General features: G+C 51.9%; 1 protein-coding gene across 2 annotated transcripts in view; it reads left to right on the top strand.

Annotated features, from left to right (window-relative positions):
• Positions 1-20,569, top strand: part of DCHS1 (dachsous cadherin-related 1) — a 119,504-nt gene that overhangs the window by 74,793 nt on the left and 24,142 nt on the right. For both annotated transcript variants that reach the window (XM_054016113.1, XM_054016114.1), the window contains exons 12-16: positions 906-1,031; positions 1,424-1,633; positions 4,860-5,723; positions 13,985-14,098; positions 19,850-20,061. In XM_054016113.1, the coding sequence (XP_053872088.1) occupies positions 906-1,031; positions 1,424-1,633; positions 4,860-5,723; positions 13,985-14,098; positions 19,850-20,061 (1,526 nt within the window). The remainder of the gene's footprint in view (positions 1-905; positions 1,032-1,423; positions 1,634-4,859; positions 5,724-13,984; positions 14,099-19,849; positions 20,062-20,569) is intronic.

Below are 20,569 nucleotides of genomic sequence, written 5' to 3'. Positions count from 1 at the left end.
TGATTTTTCCAGGGACTGAGGTGAGGCTGACTGGCCTGTAGTTGCCCAGATCCTCCTCCTTCCCTTTTTTAAAGATGGGCACTACGTAAGCCTTTTTCCAGTCATCCAGGACCTCCCCCGATCGCCATGAGTTTTCAAAGATAATGGCCAATGGCTCTGCGATCACATCCGCCAACTCCTCTAGCACCCTCGGATGCAGCGCATCCGGCCCCATGGACTTGTTCTCGTCCAGCTTTTCTAAATAATCCCGAACCACTTCTTTCTCCACAGAGGGCTGGTCACCTCCTCCTCATGCTGTGCTGCCCAGTGCAGCAATCTGGGAGCTGACCTTGTTCGTGAAGACAGAGGCAAAAAAAGCATTGAGTACATTAGCTTTTTCCACATCCTCTGTCACTAGGTTGCCTCCCTCATTCAGTAAGGGGCCCACACTTTCCTTGACTTTCTTCTTGTTGCTAACATACCTGAAGAAACCCTTCTTGTTACTCTGAACATCTCTTGCTAGCTGCAACTCCAAGTGTGATTTGGCCTTCCTGATTTCACTCCTGCATGCCTGAGCAATATTTTTATATTCCTCCCTGGTCATTTGTCCAATCTTCCACTTTCTGTAAGCTTCTTTTTTGTGTTTAAGATCAGCAAGGATTTCACTGTTAAGCCCAGCTGGTCGCCTGCCATATTTACATCTCCACTTCTGCCCCTTCCCTCCTGCCTTTAGGGGTCTTTCCGCACCCAACCCCCACACTGCTCCCTGGTGGGGAAAGGGAAGGGAGCATGGCCTGGGGCAGGTGGGAGGAGGTGCAGTGAGTGCAGAGGCCTGGGGCGGGGGGAGTGGAAAGAGGGCCTGGTCCTGGGACCATTGCAGGAGCTGTCTGCACCTACCCCTTCAGACCAGAGGTTTCTCCTTGCAGGGGCCAATGGGCATGTGTCATATGGGGGCCTCTCTGGGGGTCCCTTCTCCATCCACCCACAGACTGGGCTTGTCACCACCATGCACTCCCTGGACCGGGAGAGGCAGGAGCAGCACGTGCTAACAGGTATGGCCAGACCTGGGGGTTGGGCACGGCGGGGGGAAGGTGCTATATGGGAAGCAGAGAGTGGCAGTGAGGGAAGCAGGGACTAAGGGGCGGGGATGGGAGGGGGCCCAGCTGGGCTCCCAGCTGGCATGGAAATCAGCATGTTTCTTGGAGGAAGGAGGCGTATTGTGTGGGGCAGAGAAAGGGATGGGGAATGTTCAAGTTTTGGTGTAGGAGTGTTGGGTGGGTGAGGCAGGAAGGGAGGGGGACAGGAGAGTGGAGGGCACCTAGATTGGGCACAGGGTGCGGGCTAGGGGAGACGGGCCATGGTGGAGCTGCTCCTTGCAGGCGGTGGGTGTGGTCCCCCTGGGTGGCACCTAGGGTCTCCAGGACCCCCCTCTCTCTTCCCACAGTCTATGCCCAGGACGGTGGCCTGCCCCCCAACCTGGCCAAAGTGACAGTGCGGATCTTAGTGGGAGATGAAAACGACCATGCTCCGCGCTTCGAGAGCGAGTCCTGCTCCTTGGAGGTGCCCGAGAACCAGAGCCGCGTGGCGCTCTACACCCTGCGGGCCACAGACTTGGATGCGGGCGAGAACGGGCGCCTGGAGTACCATGTGATGGGTGAGGGCCACGGGGCACATGGCTCACGCTGTGCTGGTTCACCCCCTTCCGACTCCCTTCCTACATGGGGGTCCTTCTCTGAGATCATTGGCATGAGCACTATCCAGATATATGTTGGGAAAATAACACAGCGGGACACAGACTATCCAGTAAGTTCTTGGACTGCATTGGAGACAGCTTTTTATTTCAGAAGGTTGAAAAAGCTACTAGGGGGGAAGCTGTTCTAGATTTGATTTTAACAAATAGGGAGGAACTCATTGAGAATTTGAAAGTAGAAGGCAGCTTGGGTGAAAGTGATCATGAAATCATAGAGTTCGCAATTCTAAGGAAGGGTAGAAGGGAGTACAGCAAAATAGAGACAATGGATTTCAGGAAGGTGGATTTTGGTAATCTCAGAGAGCTGATAGGTAAGGTCCCATGGGAATCAAGACTGAGGGGAAAAACAACTGAGGAGAGTTGGCAGTTTTTCAAAGGGACACTATTAAGGGCCCAAAAGCAAGCTATTCCGCTGGTTAGGAAAGATAGAAAATGTGGCAAAAGACCAGCTTGGCTTAATCACGAGTTCTTGCATGATCTAAAATATAAAAAGGAGTCATATCAAAAATGGAAACTAGGACAGATTACAAAGGATGAATATAGGCAAACAACACAGGAATGCAGGGGCAAGATTAGAAAGGCAAAGGCAAAAAATGAGCTCAAACTTGCTACAGGAATAAAGGGAAACAAGACGACTTTTTATCAATACATTAGAAGCAAGAGGAAGACCAAGGACAGGGTAGGCTCACTGCTCAGTGAGGAGGGAGAAACAGTAACAGGAAACTTGGAAATGGCAGAGATGCTTAATGACTTCTTTGTTTCGATCTTCACCGAGAAGTCTGAAGGAATGCCTAACATAGTGAATGCTAATGGGAAGGGGGTAGGTTTAGAAGATAAAATAAAAAAAGAACAAGTTAAAAATCACTTAGAAAAGTTAGATGCCTGCAAGTCACCAGGGCCTGATGAAATGCATCCTAGAATACTCAAGGAGCTAATAGAGGAGGTATCTGAGCCTCTAGCTATTATCTTTGGAAAATCCTGGGAGACGGGAGAGATTCCAGAAGACTGGAAAAGGGCAAATATAGGGCCCATCTATAAAAAGGGAAATAAAAACAACCCAGGAAACTACAGACCAGTTAGTTTAACTTCTGTGCCAGGGAAGATAATGGAGCAAGTAATTAAGGAAATCATCTGCAAACACTTGGAAGGTGGTAAGGTGATAGGGAACAGCCAGCATGGATTTGTGAAGAACAAATCATGTCAAACCAATCTGATAGCTTTCTTTGATAGGACAACGAGTCTTGTGGATAAGGGAGAAGCGGTGGATGTGGTATACCTAGACTTTAGAAAGGCATTTGATACGGTCTCACATGATATTCTTATCGATAAACGAGGCAAATACAACTTAGGTGGGGCTACTATAAGATGGGTGCATAAGTGGCTGGATAACCGTACTCAGAGAGTGGTTATTAATGGTTCCCAATCCTGCTGGAAAGGTATAACAAGTGGAGTTCTGCAGGGGTCTGTTTTGGGACCTTCTCTGTTCAATGTCTTCATCAATGGCTTAGATATTGGCATAGAAAGTACGCTTATTAAGTTTGCAGATGATACCAAACTGGGAGGGATTGCAACTGCTTTGGAGAATAGGGTCATCATTCAAAATGATCTGGACAAATTGGAGAAATGGTCTGAGATAAACAGGATGAAGTTTAACAAAGACAAATGCAAAGTGCTCCACTTAAGAAGGAATAAGCTGTTTCACACATACAGAATGGGAAGAGACTGTCTAGGAAGGAGTATGGCAGAAAGGGATCTAGGGGTTATAATGGACCCCAAGCTAAATATGAATCAACAGTGTGATGCTGTTGCAAAAAAAGCAAACATGATTCTGGGATGCATTAACAAGTGTGTTGTGAGCAAGACATGAGAAGTCATTCTTCCGCTCTACTCTGCGCTGGTTAGGCCTCAACTGGAGTATTGTGTCCAATTCTGGGCACCGCATTTCAAGAAAGATGTGGAGAAATTGGAGAGGGTCCAGAGAAGAGCAACAAGAATGATTAAAGGTCTTGAGAACATGACCTATGAAGGAAGGCTGAAAGAATTGGGCTTGTTTCATTTGCAAAAGAGAAGACTGCGAGGGGACATGATAGCAGTTTTCAGGTATCTAAAAGGGTGTCATAAGGAGGAGGGAGAAAACTTGTTCACCTTAGCCTCTAAGGATAGAACCAGAAACAATGGGCTTAAACTGCAGCAAGGGAGGTTTAGGTTGGACATTAGGAAAAAGTTCCTAACTGTCAGGGTGGTTAAACACTGGAATAAATTGCCTAGGGAGGTTGTGGAATCTCCATCTCTGAAGATATTTAAGAGTAGGTTAGATAAATGTCTATCAGGGATGGTCTAGACAGTATTTGGTCCTGCCATGAGGGCAGGGGACTGGACTCGATGACCTCTCGAGGTCCCTTCCAGTCCTTGAATCTATGAATCCCCCGTCTGCCATATGTGCTGCAGCCCTTAATCCACACCGGCTTGGTTCTGTGCCAGGCCAGGCATGGCTCTTGACTGCTGCCCCTCCAAGGTCCTCAGTAGAGTGTGCCTCCAGGGCTGTGAACACTGGCTGCAGTTGCTCCTCCTGGAGCCTCCCCGTCCCCTCCTATCTGTGCCTGCTGAGTCTGTATTGGGGGGTCGGGCTCAGGTTTGCACACAGCTCTGTGGTGAGGTCTCTGCAGCACCAGCCATCTGGGCCAGGTCAGAGCCCTCGAGCTGCGGCTGGTTCCGGTGCTTCGTTCTTGGGGCTCCTGGGGGCCAGCTGAGAGGAGTGGTCATGGGGTGTCCTGGGATGGGGCTAGACTGTGTACCCTGTTGGAGTTTGCCATTTCTGCTCTGCACTGGGGGAGTGTTTGCCACTGAGGTGGTGCCAGTTGTGGGCCATTTGCTGTGCGATTCAGAGGGGAGAGACCCCGTCCTGTTTGCCCCATGGCTCCCTGCCTGCAGGGGTCTGTCTGCAGAACTACAGGGGGCCATATCAGGGAAGGTCCATCATTCCCATCCCCTCCCACTGGGCAGTATCAGGAAGTGTCCCTTGCTCCCACACCCCCTCTGAGCCATATCGGGAGGGTCCCTTGCTCCCATCGCTCCCCCACCCCCAGGCCATATCAGGGAGGTTCTCTCATTCTCATTTCTTCTCTCCCAGGTGGAGACCCTGCCCAGGATTTCAGCCTGGACCCTGCTTCTGGTGTGTTCTCCACCTCGCGCAGCCTGGACCGAGAGCTGGTGGCCTCTTACCAGCTGACTGTGGTGGCACGAGACCATGGCACACCCCAGCGCAGTGCCACCATGTCTCTGAGTGTGCGGGTGCTGGACCTCAATGACAATGCACCGCGGTTTGCACAGGCAGCCTACACTGTGGAGGTGCCTGAGGACCTGGCCGTCGGGGCACTGGTCCTGCAGCTGGTGGCACTGGACCCAGATGAGGGCACCAACGGGCAGGTCTCCTACTACCTGGGCAATGAGTCACTGGGCATGTTCCAGGTGGAACCACAGAGCGGGCACATCACCAGTGCCCAGGCCCTGGACCGTGAGCGCCGCCCCACTTACAGCTTCCTGGCCAAAGCCGTGGACTCGGCACCCTGGGAGCCCAAGAGTGCAGTTGTGCGTGTCACAGTCACCATGCGAGACGTCAACGACCATGCGCCTGCCTTCCTGCACAGCCCGCTCTCTGTCAATCTCTCCCGCCACACGCCACCTAAGCAGGTGGTGGCCACTATGCGGGCTGAGGACAAAGATGCAGGTGCCAACGCCTCCATCCTGTATCGGTTTGCCACACCCAATCCCAGCTTCGCCATCAATTCCTACACTGGCACCATCCAGTTGCTGCAGCCCCTAGGCTCTCTCAGCCAGCGGCAGCGCACCCTCTTCATCCTGGCCACCGACTTGGGCCAACCAGCCCTCTCCTCCACTGGTGTGGTGGTGATCTACCTTCAGGAAGAGAGCTACCGGGGCGTGCGCTTCCCCCGCAGCACCAAAGACGTGGCCATACCTGAGAATGCCGCCACAGGTACTGCCACCAGCCAGACAGGGCACAGGGTGAACAGTGCGGGGCTGGGCAGGGAATGGCCAGGATCAAGGGATAGGAACTGGGTGCCAGGGGTAATAGGGAACGGCCGTGCATTGGGGATTGGAGCTGGGTGCCAGGGGAACTGGGGCACCAGGGACATTGGGGAGCAGCAGAATCCTGGAGTGGGGCAGTGGAAGTAACTGGGAACAGCAGGGTGCTGGGACAGGGAGACTGAGGGAAACAGAGAACAGTAGGCTGCTGGGGGTGTGGCATGGGGTGCCATGGATTCCCAGGATCAGTGCTACGCCCCCAGCTTTGGAACCATCTCTAGGAGGAATGTGCCAGACCTCCAAGGGGTCTCACTCTTCCTGCAGGGTGTGCCACGCGGCCTCACCACCGCTTCAGACTGGAGCTCTGAGCCTTCAGCACTCCTCTTCACACCGTGAGCTCTGTGCAGCGAGTCCAAGTGAGACAGACTCCGGGTACAGTATGTCCACTCTGTAGGGGTCAGTGCACCTCACCCAGCATTTGCCATGACACACACACAGCATTGTCAAAACAGTCGCGTTTATTAGTCAGTGGCACACAGCACAGGAAGCCCTGACATTAGCACAGGCCATCCTGGTCAGCCCAGAGCCCAGCCACGCTGGAGTGAGCCCCATTGTTCAAGCTTTGTGTGTCTCTCCATCTGACTTCATGTTCAGACTCCAGGTGAGAGCCCCAACTGCTTCCAGATGCCAAATCTTCTCCCCCCAGCTCACACCTTCTTGTCCTTTGTTCTTGAGTCCAGGAATGTTACTCAGCTTCCCTGTTGGGAGGTGGAGAAATCCATCTCCCTCTGAGTCATTGGTTTCTAGTTGTCCATGTCCTGGTGATTGGGTTTTCCATTATCTTAACTCTTCCACTGATATGGGGGTCAAGGTCATAGGCGCCGACTCCGTGGATGCTCCAGGGCTGGAGCACCCATGGGGAAAAATTAGTGGGTGCTCTGCACCCACAGGCAGCTAAGCTCCCCCCCCCCCCCGCACCCTACTTCCTCCCCTGAGTCTGCCACGTCCCCGCTCCTCTGCCTACCTCCCAGCGCTTCATGCCTTGCAGCCACCAAATAGCTATTTGGTGGCATGTTGAGAGAGAGGGGGAGGAGCGGGAACATGGCGCACTATGTGGAGGAGGCGAGGAAGAGGTGGGGCCGAGGCGGGGATTTGGGGAAGGAGTTGGAATAGAGGCAGGGAGGGGGCGGAGTTGGGGCAGGGACTTTGGGGAAGGGATTGGAATGGGGGTGGGGCAGGGGTGGAATGGGGGTGGGGGCAGAGGGGGGGGTCGAGCACCCACCGATGGGAGCAGAAGTCAGCGCCTATGGTCAAGGCCCAGACTGGCAGGTGACGCCCACACCTACATCTCTTAGCCTGTCCGGGAAGCAAACAGTCCTTTTCCACCCCACTGGGTAACAATGCAGCATATAGGAGAAACTGAGGCACACATAGAACTCATAAAAATATTACCAAAAATTGCCACTGTCACATTCCTTCCCCATTCGAGCCTGCACTGAGCAGGATCACTTTAACAAGTGACCTGGGGAAGTTCAGGTACCCTGTTTTGTGACAAGGCATCAGCTATACCATTTTCACTCCTATTAACATTGTCGGAGAATAACAGTTCTTACTTTTTGTTTGGGTACAGCAAATCAGATACTTTATTTTCTCTCTATCAATTGCATAGAGAGAGAGCGCTAAACAGGTCTCTCAACAGGTAAACAATTACAGCAAGCATTTATACCTTTTGTTACAGACAATAATGAGCAACAGCTGCATTTTGTTTATACAAAGGTCATTCTGATATCTTGTTTTGCTCACTAATTTGCTCACATATTATCTACACATTATCTACACAAGGTCGCAACAACTTCTCACACAGTTCTTTCCCACTCGCCTCACACATTCCTCGCTTCTACAAATCTCGCGTTATTAGGGTTACAGTTAGCATAACTCTTGCTAACGAACTGTCATGCATTGCATCCCCTTCCTGTCAGTTCTTTCTCTGCTTCCACAACATGAATCACTTCCATGTCATAATCTTGGAGGGTCAAACTCCAGCTTAGAAGTTTGGCATTAAACTCATTTCATGCAGCCACGTCAGAGAGGAGTGGTCAGTATACACAGTAAAGCGCCACCTGAAAAGGTGGCTTCTTAAGAGCCCACACAATGGCCAGGCCTTCTTTCTCTATTGTAGCATAGTTCTTCTCCCTAAGGAGCAGGTACACGATGGGATGTCTCTCCTGCTTAGCATCGGCTTCTATCAGCACCACACTCAGCCCTGGGGCAGAGGCATCTGTGAACACCAGGAAGGGCTTGTCAAAGTCTGGGTTTACCAAAAGCAGCTGTCAGCTTAGGGCCTCATTCAGTGCTCAGAGAGTCGTCTGGCACTGCTTGGTCCAGACCACCTTGTCTGGCTTACCCTTCTTGTACAGTTCAGAGATGGAAACAGCTAAGGAGCAAAAGTGGGGTTCAAACCTCTAGTAGTACCCCGCCATCCCAATAAAGGACTGGGCCTCTTTCTTGGTTTGGGGTTTGGGCCAGTCTCTGATCGCCTCCACCTTGGCAGGCTCTGGCCATAGGTGGCCATTCCCTGTCAATGTACGCCAGGGCAAAGTTCTCCAGTCCCCTCAGTAACTGATCAACCAGGCACAGAAAGGTGGTGAAGGCAGATTTCAGCCTGGCATGTGGGGCCAATTGAACTTACCAGTAGCCTTTGGTAAGGTCCATGATGATAAGGTAATAGCTCCCCCCCGAACTTGTCTAGAATCTCGTTAGGTCTAGGCATGAGGTAGGCATCGGACACAGTGACTGCATTGAACTTCCGATAGTCCACACAGAATTGGCTCGACTCATCCTTCTTGAGCACCAGCACTGTGGGTGAGGCCCAGGGGCTGTTGGATGGCTGGGTCACCCCTAAAGCCTCTCTCTACAGGTCCTGGGCTGTTTTCCCAGTGACTCTGTATGGGGAACACTTGATGGGAGAGTTGGCTCCTGTCTCCAGCAAGGTTAGTGAGCCCAGGCCGGTTGGAGAACAGCTGCTGGTAAGAATATAGCACCTCTCGGGTCTCTGCCTGCTGGGCAGGGGTTAGCTGCTCAGAGACAGGAAATGATTCCAGCAGAGGGCCAGCTCCTGTCTCAGGCATAAGATCCACCAGGGGATCCTCCCCCTGCTCGTCCCATTGCCCATTCTCGGCCAGCAGCAACTTCTCCCTGTCAAAGTATGGCTCCATCATGTTGACATGGTACACTCAGTGACTGAGAGCCCGGCTGGACGGTTCCACCAAGTCGTTCACCTCTTTGACAACCTTAAAAGGCCCATACCAGGCAGCTTCGAGTTTATTCTTCTGCATTAGGATGAGAACCATCACCTTGTCTCCTGTGCTCTACAAGTGGGCATGTGCTAAGTGGTCATACCAGATCTTCTGTTTTCCTTGGGTCCTGGCTAGATTCTCTGTGGCAAAACCCATAAGATCAGTGAGCCTTTCTCGAAAGGACAGCACATAGTCCACCACCAGTTCCCCTTTGAGGGAGGCCTTCCCCTCCCACTCGTCCCTCATCATGTCCAGCGGTCCCCTCACTCTCCGCCCACACAGCAATTCAAAAAGGGAGACCCCTTTAGATTTCTGGGGCACTTCCCTATAAGCAAACAGCAGGCACTTATCCCAGTCCTGCAGATGCCGGTCCATAAAAGTCCTCAGCACTGTCTTCAGGATCCTATTAAACATCACCACCAGCCTGTTGGACTGAGAGTGATGTGCAGAGGCCCAGGTGTGCTGGACCCCTAGTTTTCCCACAAGCACTGGAGCCCAGCTGACATGAAATTGGACCCCTGGTCTGTAAAGACCTCCCGGGTGAACCGCACTCTGCTGAAGATGGTCAGCAGCGCGTCTGCCTCAATGGAGGACAGAGCCACCGCCTCTGGGTAGCGGGTAGCACAATCTACCACCACCAGGATGTATTTCTTCCCTGCCAGGTTGCCTTGCTGAGGGGCTCCACTATGTCCATGGCCACCTTCTGAAAAGGTTCCCTTATGCTGGGCAATGGTCTCAGCACTGCTTTATGCTTAGCCCCACCCTCTGGCAGGGGTCGCAGGACCTGCAGTACTATTTGACTGTGTCAAAGACTCCGGGCCAGTAAAAGTTCTGCAGTAGCCTTTGCCAGGTGTGCTGTGTCCCCTGATGTCCTGAGAGGATATTGTGGGCCAGGTACAATAGTTTGCAGTGGTACCTCTGGGGAATCACCAGCTGCCTCTTGATCCCCCCAAGGTTCAATTTTCCCAGTGACACAGGAATCCTTTCGCCCACAGGAATCTGTCCCTGCCGTTCTCCTTAAGGGGTTTTATACTGCTGTGGTCAGCCATGGCCCTCAGCTTCTCCAAGGAGGGATCCCTCTGCAGTTCAGTCTGAAATTCAGCTCCTGGGGTAGTGAGTGACCTGCCCCTCTTTGCTGGTAGGGGCTGGAGTCACAGCAACCTTTAGCTGTGTCTTGGTTTCTAGTCTAACCTCCTTGACAGTGATGACCCTAGATGACCCTTGTGGTCCCTTCTAATCCCATGGTTCTATGTTCCCCACTTTGGGACAAAGTCTCGGGCTCAGCCCCATCCCAGGGAGGGTATTCCCCCAAGGTGGAGGCTCATTAGCTCCATGCTTGGTAGTCCAGGACCCTGGGTCGGGGTGGTGCTCTCTGGCTCTGGAAAGAACCAGGGAGCTCTCTGCACCATCCAACCAGTCATCCAGATCATTTCCCATCAGCACCTCCACTGGTAGATGATCATGGGCCCCAGCCTCTTTGTGCCCTTCCTTGGCATCCCCATTTTCACTACAGCACCTCACTGTGTCTGAACACCCCTCCACATCGCCAGCTATTCATTGGGAACAAACTGATCCAGGGCCACCACATCAGGCCATGCCAGAGTCACCTCAGCACCCGTGTCCTGGTAGCCCTGGGCCCTCCTCCCATCCACCTCTCTAGGGATGATATGGTGATGGCTGCCTGCCCTGTGAGTTAGATACACTTGGGCATGTGTGTTGACAGCAGAAGCTTGAACATCACACCCCATAGATGGGCTGACCTGGAGACCTCCTCCCCCTGAGCCACAAGTACACCGTCATCCTCGCCAGCCTGAGTATCTGGCCTTCCTTCCAGCTGGGCTTGCCCCAAGTTAGCCCTTCAAGGGCTCCGTTTGGCTACTATTTCATTAACCCTTGGCAGTTTTGCTCACCTATGCTCTGTTTTCCAACAAACATTACATTTCAGGGCCTGAGCTCACATGGAGAGGGCTACCACATCAGCCATCACCACAGTTTAGATTTACTCCTGTCCCACTTCTGGAGCACCCCTGTGTGACCCCCTCTTTGGGTCCCAGACCTGGGCCAATCCCTTTGAGTCTCTTTTCATATCCGGGCCTTCTGTCAACAAATTCATCTGCCAACCAGCCTGCCCTGCACAGATCCTTAGGCGTCCTGTCCACTACCCACATTTTCAGCTCGTGGGGACAGATCTCACAGAATTGTTCCAACCCAACAAGTTTGTACAAATCATCCAGTATAGCAACACCTGCACCTTATCCCATTAGTGGAGAGATTCTCCCAGCAGGGTGGTGGCAACCATATATGTCACACCCTGAGTCTTTTACACCCACAACCTTTTCCTGTGAGCCTCAGGTGTCAATTGAACTTAGGCGTCTCTCACCTGGAGCCTGACGAAGGAGGTCAGATGGAAAGACACACACAGCTTGAACAAAGGGGTTCACTACAGCTTGGCTGGGTGCTGGGCTGACCAGGATGGTCTGTGTTTTAATCTTCATTTCTCTGGACTTAGAAGGGCTTCCTGTGCTGTGTGCCACTGACTAATAAACCCAACTGCTGTGACAACACTGTCTGAGTGTCCATGTGAGTATTTGGTGAGGTGCATTAATCCCTGCAGAGTGGACAAGTCTCTAGCAGGAGTCTGTCTCAGTGAGACGTGCTGAACAGAGCTCATGCTGTGAAATAGGAGCGCTGCAGCCTCAGAAGTCCAGTCTAAGGAGGTTGCAAGACTGCATGGCTAACCCCTGGAGGAAGAGTGAGACCCCTTGGGAGAGGGGTCTGGCACACTAAAGGGCATCAGTATTGAGGAACTGCGGGGTGCTAGGAGCACATGGGGCAACTGGGAACAGCAGGGTTCTAGAAGTGGGGCACAGGGGGCTTCTGGGGATGGGAACATGGGGCACTGGGGTAACTGGGAACAAGGTGGGCTGGGTGCAGGGTCACAGGGTACTGGGGTAGCTGGAAACAGTGAGATGCTGGGGACAGGGACAGGGGCACTGGGATAACTGGGAACAGTGGGGGGCTGGGGACAGGGACACAGGTTATCACACTAGCCTTAGACTTGGGAGACCTGGTTTCAGTTCCCTGCTTGGTCATAGGATTCCCACGTGATCTTGGGCAAGTCCCATGAACCAGGCCAGGCCTCCATTCCTATCTGTGCAGGGATGCTAGGGGCGGATTTGGGTTGTTGGAGCACAAATGTCCCAGGCAGTTCAGTGGAGCTCTAGGGACATAACTGGGACAACAGTAGGATCAGAGGGGGGTTGTGATGGGTTACCCCCCCCCAAACTCCGGGATGCCATCTGATGTACTGGGGTCCCACTGAACCCGCCCATACCACCAGCCTGGGCTCCCTCACCCTGCCCTGCAGTGCCAGGCCCTCAAGCCTCCTCCAGCACACACACAGGTAGGGACCCACCCAGCTGCAGAAAGACAGACACTGAGATCAGCTCTGTGTGGGAAGACTCAGCTCGGGAACTGCCCAGCATGCAAGTGCACACCCCCTCTGGAGTGTGAACCCAAAATTGCATTGTCTTGTGCCGCACAGAGAACTGTACAGCGCAAGCTCATGAAATTCGCTCCCTCCCTCAGTGTGGAGGAAGAGATGCACAGCTTCCCCCAAAAGTTATGAATCACACAAACTGGGTTTTAGAAAACAAAACAAGTTTATTAACTAGAAGGGATAGATTTTAAGTGATTATAAGAGATACCAAACAGATCAAAGTAGATTACTGAGCAAATAAAGCAAACACACAAACTAAGCTTAATACACTAAAGAAACTGGCTACAAGTAGTAATTTCTCACCCTAAATGTTGTTTTAAGCAGGTTGCAGAGGTGCTTGAAGACAAACTTCGTTTGCTTGCAGCTTAGAATTCCAGATATTCCTTTTACAGGCCAGACACCTTCTAGCCTGGGTCCAGTTCCTCCCCAGTTCAGTCTTAGGTGTTTTAGCAATCATCTTGGGCAGGGATTCAGTGAAGAACCGACCCCTGATTAACTCACTCCCCAGCCTTAAATAAGTTTATATATGGTGGGATCCTTTGTTTCACAGTTTGATCCCCACCCCCTACTAATGGAAAAATACCAGCAGTCCAAGATGGTGTCAAGTATCAAGTGACATGATCACATGACCTTGCGGTGTCAAAGCAGTATCCCAGGAAGCTTCTCAGGAAGGTGGGAGATTAGCATCTTCAAAGACCTATTGTTCTCCCTAATGGTTTATTGACTAACCAGCCAGACTGATTGCATTTTGTCTGGTGGGTGTTCCTCAGGTGCAAACACTTTTGATACATAGTCAGTATTCCTAACTTCAGATACAGACATGATACATGCATACAAATAGGATAATCACATTCAGTAAATCATAACCTTTCCAATGATATCTCACATGACCAATCTTGCATGAAACACATCTTAGTTATGCCATATTCATATCATAACAATATCTCTATGAAGAATATGGGGCGTAGTGTCACAGTGTTAGTAGGGTTAAAGTGGGTTCCAAGGAGGCAGTGTCGAGGACATCAGTTGGAAGCATAGTTGGGGGTCACTGGGGCTCCATGGGAGGCTCAGACATACGGACTGATCACAGTGAGCCAAGGATGTAACTCAGGCTTCCAGCCCCTCACCTTCCGCCTTACCCACTATCCTCTGCTCCCCCGCCACCAGAGGCAGGGATAGAACCCAGGTGTCCTGGCTCTCAGGCACCGCCACACATACACTTTAACCCACTTGATCTCTCTCCAAATGACAGTGGCAGTCCCTAGGGTTGTCTCGAAGATTTGCCAGTGTCCCCCAGGAGCCGTGCAGTTTCGTTCATGCGCCCACACACCCATGTTCGCTCCCAACCCTCTTCATCCCTTCCCCTCTTTCTGGGGTGTCACTGCAACACTCATGCTGTCTTCACTCTCCTCCAAGGCACCGCGGTGGTGAGCATCCAGGCCACGCACGCAGGGGGCTCCTCAGGGCGCATCACCTACAGCATCGTGAGTGGCAATGAGAAGAATGCTTTCCTCATCCAGCCCAGCTCAGGTATGTGGCGCAGGAGGGAACACAGGAGTGATACTACAGCCTTATGGGAAAGCATAAATGGAGTGATCTGCAGGGCTCCCCAATGCCCTGTCTTTGTGTAGGCCTGCCTGCTTGCCTGTGCATTTGCCTGGCTCACTCCAGCTGGAAATCCCTATGCCAGGAGATGAGGCCTTCTGTACAGCAGCTGACTTCATCCCATACAGCATTAGTGCTAACTAACAATCCCAACCTCGCTTATATGAAATAGATTCAAATGGGCTAACGGAAAGATCTTAAAGTAATTGTAAACAGGGACTCCTCATCCAGAGGTGTTTCTAGTGGGTTCTGCAGGTATCTGTTCTCAGCCCAATGCTATTCAGTATCTTCATCATTCTTCCATTTCTGGAAGAAAATACAAAGTAACAGCTGAGAGAATAGGCAGGCGACACAAACATTGGTGGAGTGGTAAATAATGGTGGGGACAGGTCAGTGCTACAGAGTGACCTGGATCACTAGTAAGGTGAGCTCATTTGCACAACATGTTATTTAATGCAGCCAATACCCGGTCATCCTTCTAGGCATAAAGGATGCAAAACAGTGATGGTGAGCATATCTGTGTGAATCGTGGCAAGCTGGGGTGTACACCTATCCTGCACTAGCCTGCTGCACACTAAGTGTTCATGTGGAGTCTGCTGCTGCGCATTCAACGTTCCCTTGTGCCCTTTGATTTACCCTGCTGTGAAATGGGAGTAGAGCAAAGTGCACTAGGGAACAGGTAGTGTGGAGCAGGCTAGTGCAGGGTAGATTTATTGTTAGTTTAGACAAGCCCACTGAAAAGGACTTGGAGTCCTGGTGGAATCCAGCCGAACATGAGCTCCCAGAGTGGTGCTCTAGCTGAGAGGGCAAACACGACTCTGGGGGTCTGGATAAGCAGGGTAATATCCAGTAGGAGCAAGGAGGTGATATTACCCCTATACAGGATCAGTGAGACCATCACTGGACACTTAAGGACCGCACTACCTCCAGGACTGCACTAGTACCAGCAGGAGCCCCACGGACACTGGGACACACAGAGACCTACACAACACCAGAGGATATATTCCTTCCTTACCTGCAGTCTCCCCTCCTCTCCAGCCCAGCCCTCCTGAGGGACATTACTAGAGTGCAGGAGGATACTACTTCAGTGTCCCAGGAGTTGTTTCCTCTCCAACCATCAGGCAGGAGTGCTCCTGTATCAATGGCCTTGCCATTACCAGAGGAGCAGGTTTTGGACTTGGACGAGTCAGATGTGCTGGCTGCTCCGGTATTTTCATGGAGAGACGCTCGCTATCCTCCAGATACGACTTCTCTAGGGACTGCTAGCACCTGATCTCATGGAGTCCTCCACAAATGACTGACCCCTCTTTCTGGCCTTACTGGGGACTATGGGATTCTAAGGCAGATGCCCAGGTCCTCTCCTCTCCTTTTTGCCACAAACCAGATATGTCAGTGTCTGAAGAGGAAGATACTCACCTGGATCCACAGGTACGGACAGTTCCAATCGAAGTCTCACCCTCATCCACGGACAAAGCAGCCACTCCTTCCTCTCCATCTCTGCTGGACGACCATCGGCCATACCAGGAGTTACTGCAAAGAGTTGCCAATGACTCCAGATACCACTGGAGGAAGCCCAGGACCCACAACACTGGTTCCTAGATATCTTGCAACTTCAAGAACCAAATACAGTGGCCCTTCCAGTTAATGCGGCCACTAGAACTGGCTAATGGGGCAGGCACACACCAGCATCCTACGCCCCACACCTAAGACAGCCAAGAGGTGCCATTTTGTCCCCGCCAAGGGAGACAAATGTTTGTTCTCCAATCCCATCCCCAACTCGCTGGTGGGACAGGCAGCTACAGAAAGGGCTAGGTCGCAATATCTAAGGATGACCCAACCCAGGCTCACTCCACCTCACGGACAGGTGTTTGGATGGGTTTGGAAATAGAAAATTCCCGCTTGGCTCCCGGTCAGCTATCCTTAGCCAAAGTAGGAAAGATTCAACTAGGACCTGCTACCTGGCCAAATGGAAGCGCTTCTCTGCACGGGGCACAAACAATCAACATTCTCCAGTCACTGCAAGTATTCTGATCATCTTTGATTATCTCCTGTCCCTAAAGCTCTCAGTTCTCTTATTTCATTGTGCATCCACCTCACTGTGATTAGTGCCTCCCTCCCTCCGGCAGACGGATAGTCTGTCTCCACCCACCCAGTTACAATTCGGTTTATGAAGGGCCTGATCAGGATCTTCCACCAGCCTACATCTCAAAGGGACCTTAATCTCATCCTGTCGACATTCATTAAACCACCCTTTGAATCCTTGGTCTGCATTGGCCCAACTTGTCCATAAAAATTGTATTTTTAGTGGCTATCACTTCAGCCAGGAGCGGCAGCAAGCTAGGAGCCATCATGGCAGACCCTCTGTATACAGTTTTTCACAAAGAGAAGGTTTCCCTTCACCTGCATCCTAAATTTCTCCCCATAGTTGTTTCTGAATTCCACATCAACCAGAGTATCCATTTACCTGTCCTTTTTCTGAAACCCCATGTGTCACGGAGTCCCCGGGCGATGCTCTGGAACTGCTCCCCACAAAGCCAGTCAGGACTTTGGGGAATCTCCTCTCCCTTGGAGCAGACTGTCTGCAGGGCAAGAAGCTCACACGGCTTCACCTCCTGGGTCTGACCTTGGAGCATTCAGCATATGTCCCTCTGTGCACTTCCCACAGCAAGTCAGCCCAGGCGGGGTCCTGGGTAAGCCAGAGGGTCCTGCACACACACCCACTTCGCAGTCAGACGTGACTCTCAGCCAGCCAGTAAAACAGAGGTTTATTAGATCACAGGAACACGGTCTAAAACAGAGCTTGTAGGTCCAGAGAACCTGATCCCTCAGCCGGGTCCATTCTGGGGTCCCGCGAGCCAGACACCCCCGTCTGCCCTCACTCCCCGTCCCCAGCCAGCTCCAAACTGACACCCCCTCCAGCCCCTCCTTCTCTGCTGAGTTCCTTTCCCGGGCCAGGAGGTCACCTGACCTCTTTCTTCTCCCACACCTTTAGCATCCCCTTGCAGGGGGGAAGGGCCTGGCCATTAGTTGCTAGGCGACAGAGGTTCAGCCAGAAACTGAGGCACCCACACAGTATTCAGAGGAAACGTTAAGAACAGTCCCACTTCGTCACACCATGCTTCTACTGAAGAGAAGAGACTTAGCAGAAAGATCATGTGGTCATGCTATATCCTTTCAAAGGATTTCTAAGTGGGTTTTTGGATGCCTCCTAGAGTGCTACAGGTTAGCACACATTCTTCCTTTAGAGGTGTCCCAGCTCACTCCATGAAAGCACAGGCTGCTTCTATAGCACCTCTGAAGGAGGTCCCAATGCAAGATATTTGCATGGAGGCCACCTGAAGCTCCATTCACTTATTTGCTACACTACGCGTTAGTTCACAGCTCTGCAGAGGATACAGCAGTGGCAACTGCAGTACTCCAAGCATCTTTGTCGCTGGCTTCCTCACACCCATCTCCAGTCTGAGCACTGCTTGTCAATCACCCACATGTGGAATACACATAGGGACCAGCCCTCGAAGAAGTAGAGGTTACTTACTGTAACTGGCAGCTCTTTGAGATATGTGGCCCCCTATCTGTATTCCACTGCCCGCCCTCCATGCCCTCTGCTTTGGACCCTGTTGAATTCAAAGAAGAGGAACTGGAGAGGCGTCAGCCTGCACTGTCTCTTATACCCTCAGTCGGGAGCGTGAGGAAACCTACTGCAGACGTGTAGGTCAATGGACACTGCTTGTAAGAATTTCCAGACTCGGGCACATGGCGCGCATACATACCCACATGTGAAACACAGAGAAGGACTGTACATCTCATGCATCCGACGAAGTGGGCATTCACCCACGAAAACTTATGCTCCAATACATCTGTTAGTCTTAAAGGTGCCACAGGATTCTCTGTTGCTTTGTACATCTCAAAGAGCTTCCAGCTACAGTAAAGAACTTCCATGTCTTACATGGTGAAGGACAGGCAGAGCTGTGTGTCTCTGCATACTGCTGACCCTTGAGTCCACGTCATCTGACCAGTTCACCTAGTGGCTGCATGTAGATGTTGAAAAGGACCGGAGAGAGACCTGATCCTTGTGGGACTTCACAGGTGAGGGGTCTGGTGGTGGAGGTGCAGTTTCCCATCAGTACTCATTGGGTGCATCCCTCCAGGGAGGATTCAAACCATTTTAGTGCATTCCTCTGGGCTCCTGCCACCTCTCAGGTGAAACAGCAGTAACTCATGGTTGACAATGTCAAATGTTGCAGAGATTCCCAAGAGGATGAGCGTGCATGTCTGCTCTCTAACCATTGACAGCAGGAGATCATCCATCAGTGCCACTAGAGCATTTTTCAGTTCAATATGCCTGACTCCACATTGTGCTGGATCTAATACATCAGGTTCAATTAGATGAGCTTCTAGTTGTCCTTTGGCCAACTTCTCTCTATGAGCTTGCTAAGAAATGGGAGATTTGACACTGAGTGATAGTTGGTTATAACTGACGTATCCAGGTTATGTCAGTGTTGGTCACGCTGTTGCATGTTCAATGGAGGAAGGAAAAAGTCCTCTGAATGAGTCATTGGCCATTACAGTCATGAGTGGCATCAGTTGTTCATTATCTCTTTCACCAGCCACAAAGGGCAAGGGTCTGGTGCACAAGTTCTGAGTCAAGATTCCTTTGGAGTGTCCAGAACTTCTTGAGGAGTAAATATACTGGACTCCAGGATTTCAGGCAGGCTGTTGGATGGTGAGTGCAGGCAGGGTGGATCCAGGTTGTCTGAGAAGCCTTCTTGACTATGCATGATCTTTCAGTGCAGTAGAATATAGTCCTTTGCAGCACTTGGTGCTGGGTTCAGATGCAAGTTGTAGGCACCCAGAATTGCTGAAGCAGTTTACCACCCTGGATAGCTCCTTGGGGTGGGATTTGTCAGCTTTAATGGTGCTCATAGGAAGGGTCTCTTGGCCATAGGCTTGGAGACATTTGTTATGTTTCATCCTGTCTGCATCAGTCTTTGTTTTCTGCTTTGGCACTTAAATTTCTGCCCTACTCTCTTCATCTGGCTCAGGTTGTCAGCAAACCAAGGAAAGCTGTGTGGGTGATGGGGAGGAAGAGGCTCTTTGGGGTCAATGTGTTGCTGGTTGAGGCTAGTGTGGAATGGTAACAATTCACCAGGTCCTCATTCTGTGGGTGGAGTGCTGCTGTCCTTTAGTTGTCTTTGAAATTTAGTGGAGTCCCTGAGTCTTTGCAACTGAATCAGGATCATAGGTCTGTCTTGTTGCCTGGCAAAGAGTGACCACTACCTTAATGAGGTGAGAGTCTGTGCAGGACATTGGCTGGGTTGTGATGTCTTTGATCTTGACATCTAGGCTGAAGATGGCAGCAATTCCTGGACTTGCCCCAAACTCCCTGTGTGACCTTGGGCCAGTTCTCTGGTCCCTGGGCGTCCGTCCTGACTGTGTAGGGGGTTAGCAGCTTTGCCCTGCCGCACAGGAGTGTGAGGAGAAATGCAGTAACAATTGTGAAGCGACCAGTACTGCAGTCCTGGGGTCACAGATGTGCCACAGATAGCTGGATAGATATGTGGGTGCGTGGAGATGTTTATGTATGGATGTGTGCACATGCATGGGCCTGCGCACCATCTCAGTGAGCTTGGTGACCCTGGGACTCCATGCACGGGCTCACCCCCCATCCTCTCCCAGGTGCCATCTCAGTGCAGGACTCCAGCAGCCTGGACTTCGAGTCAAGCCCTCGGCTGCGCCTCGTAGTTCAAGCAGAGACTGCCACCTCCTTTGGCTTCATGGCCGTGAACCTCAACCTTCAGGATGTGAATGACAACTTGCCACGCTTCCAGCTGCAGAACTACGTGGCCTTTATCTGGGAGTCACAGAGCTATGACTCCCCCGTCATACAGGTACCACCGGGGGGGAGCCCCAGGATGGGGCGATGGGAGCCTCACACATGAGCTCTGGATACCAGAGTGCAGGGGGTCTGTAGCTGGGAAGGGGAGGGCACTGGGCTGGATAGGCCCATTGGTCTGATGGGGGGGGGGAGAAATCGAGGCTGGATGGGCCCATTAATCTGATTGGGGAGGAACTGAGTCTAGATGGGCCCATTGGTCTGATCCGGGTTGGGGTGTGGAATCAGGGTTGGATGGGCCCATTGGTCTGATCGGGGGAGGGTCAGGGTTGGATCGGCCCATTGGTCTGATCGGGGGGGGGGTCAGGGCTGGATGAGCCCATTGTTCTGATTGGGGAGGAGAATCAGGGCTGGATGGACCCATTTGTCTGACCAGGGGGTGGAACAGGGCCAGATGGGCCCAGTGGACTGATGGGGGGAGGGGGAAATGGGGGGGGGATGGGACCATTGGTGTGATCGCAAGGGGTGGGGGAATTGAGGCTGGATGGGACTATTGGTCTGAT

This window comes from Malaclemys terrapin, chromosome 1 (assembly GCF_027887155.1).
Source record: "Malaclemys terrapin pileata isolate rMalTer1 chromosome 1, rMalTer1.hap1, whole genome shotgun sequence".
Lineage (NCBI taxonomy): Eukaryota > Metazoa > Chordata > Testudines > Emydidae > Malaclemys > Malaclemys terrapin.
The sequence above is the reverse complement of the archived record's forward strand: the minus strand, read 5'-3'. Positions and strand labels throughout refer to the sequence as shown.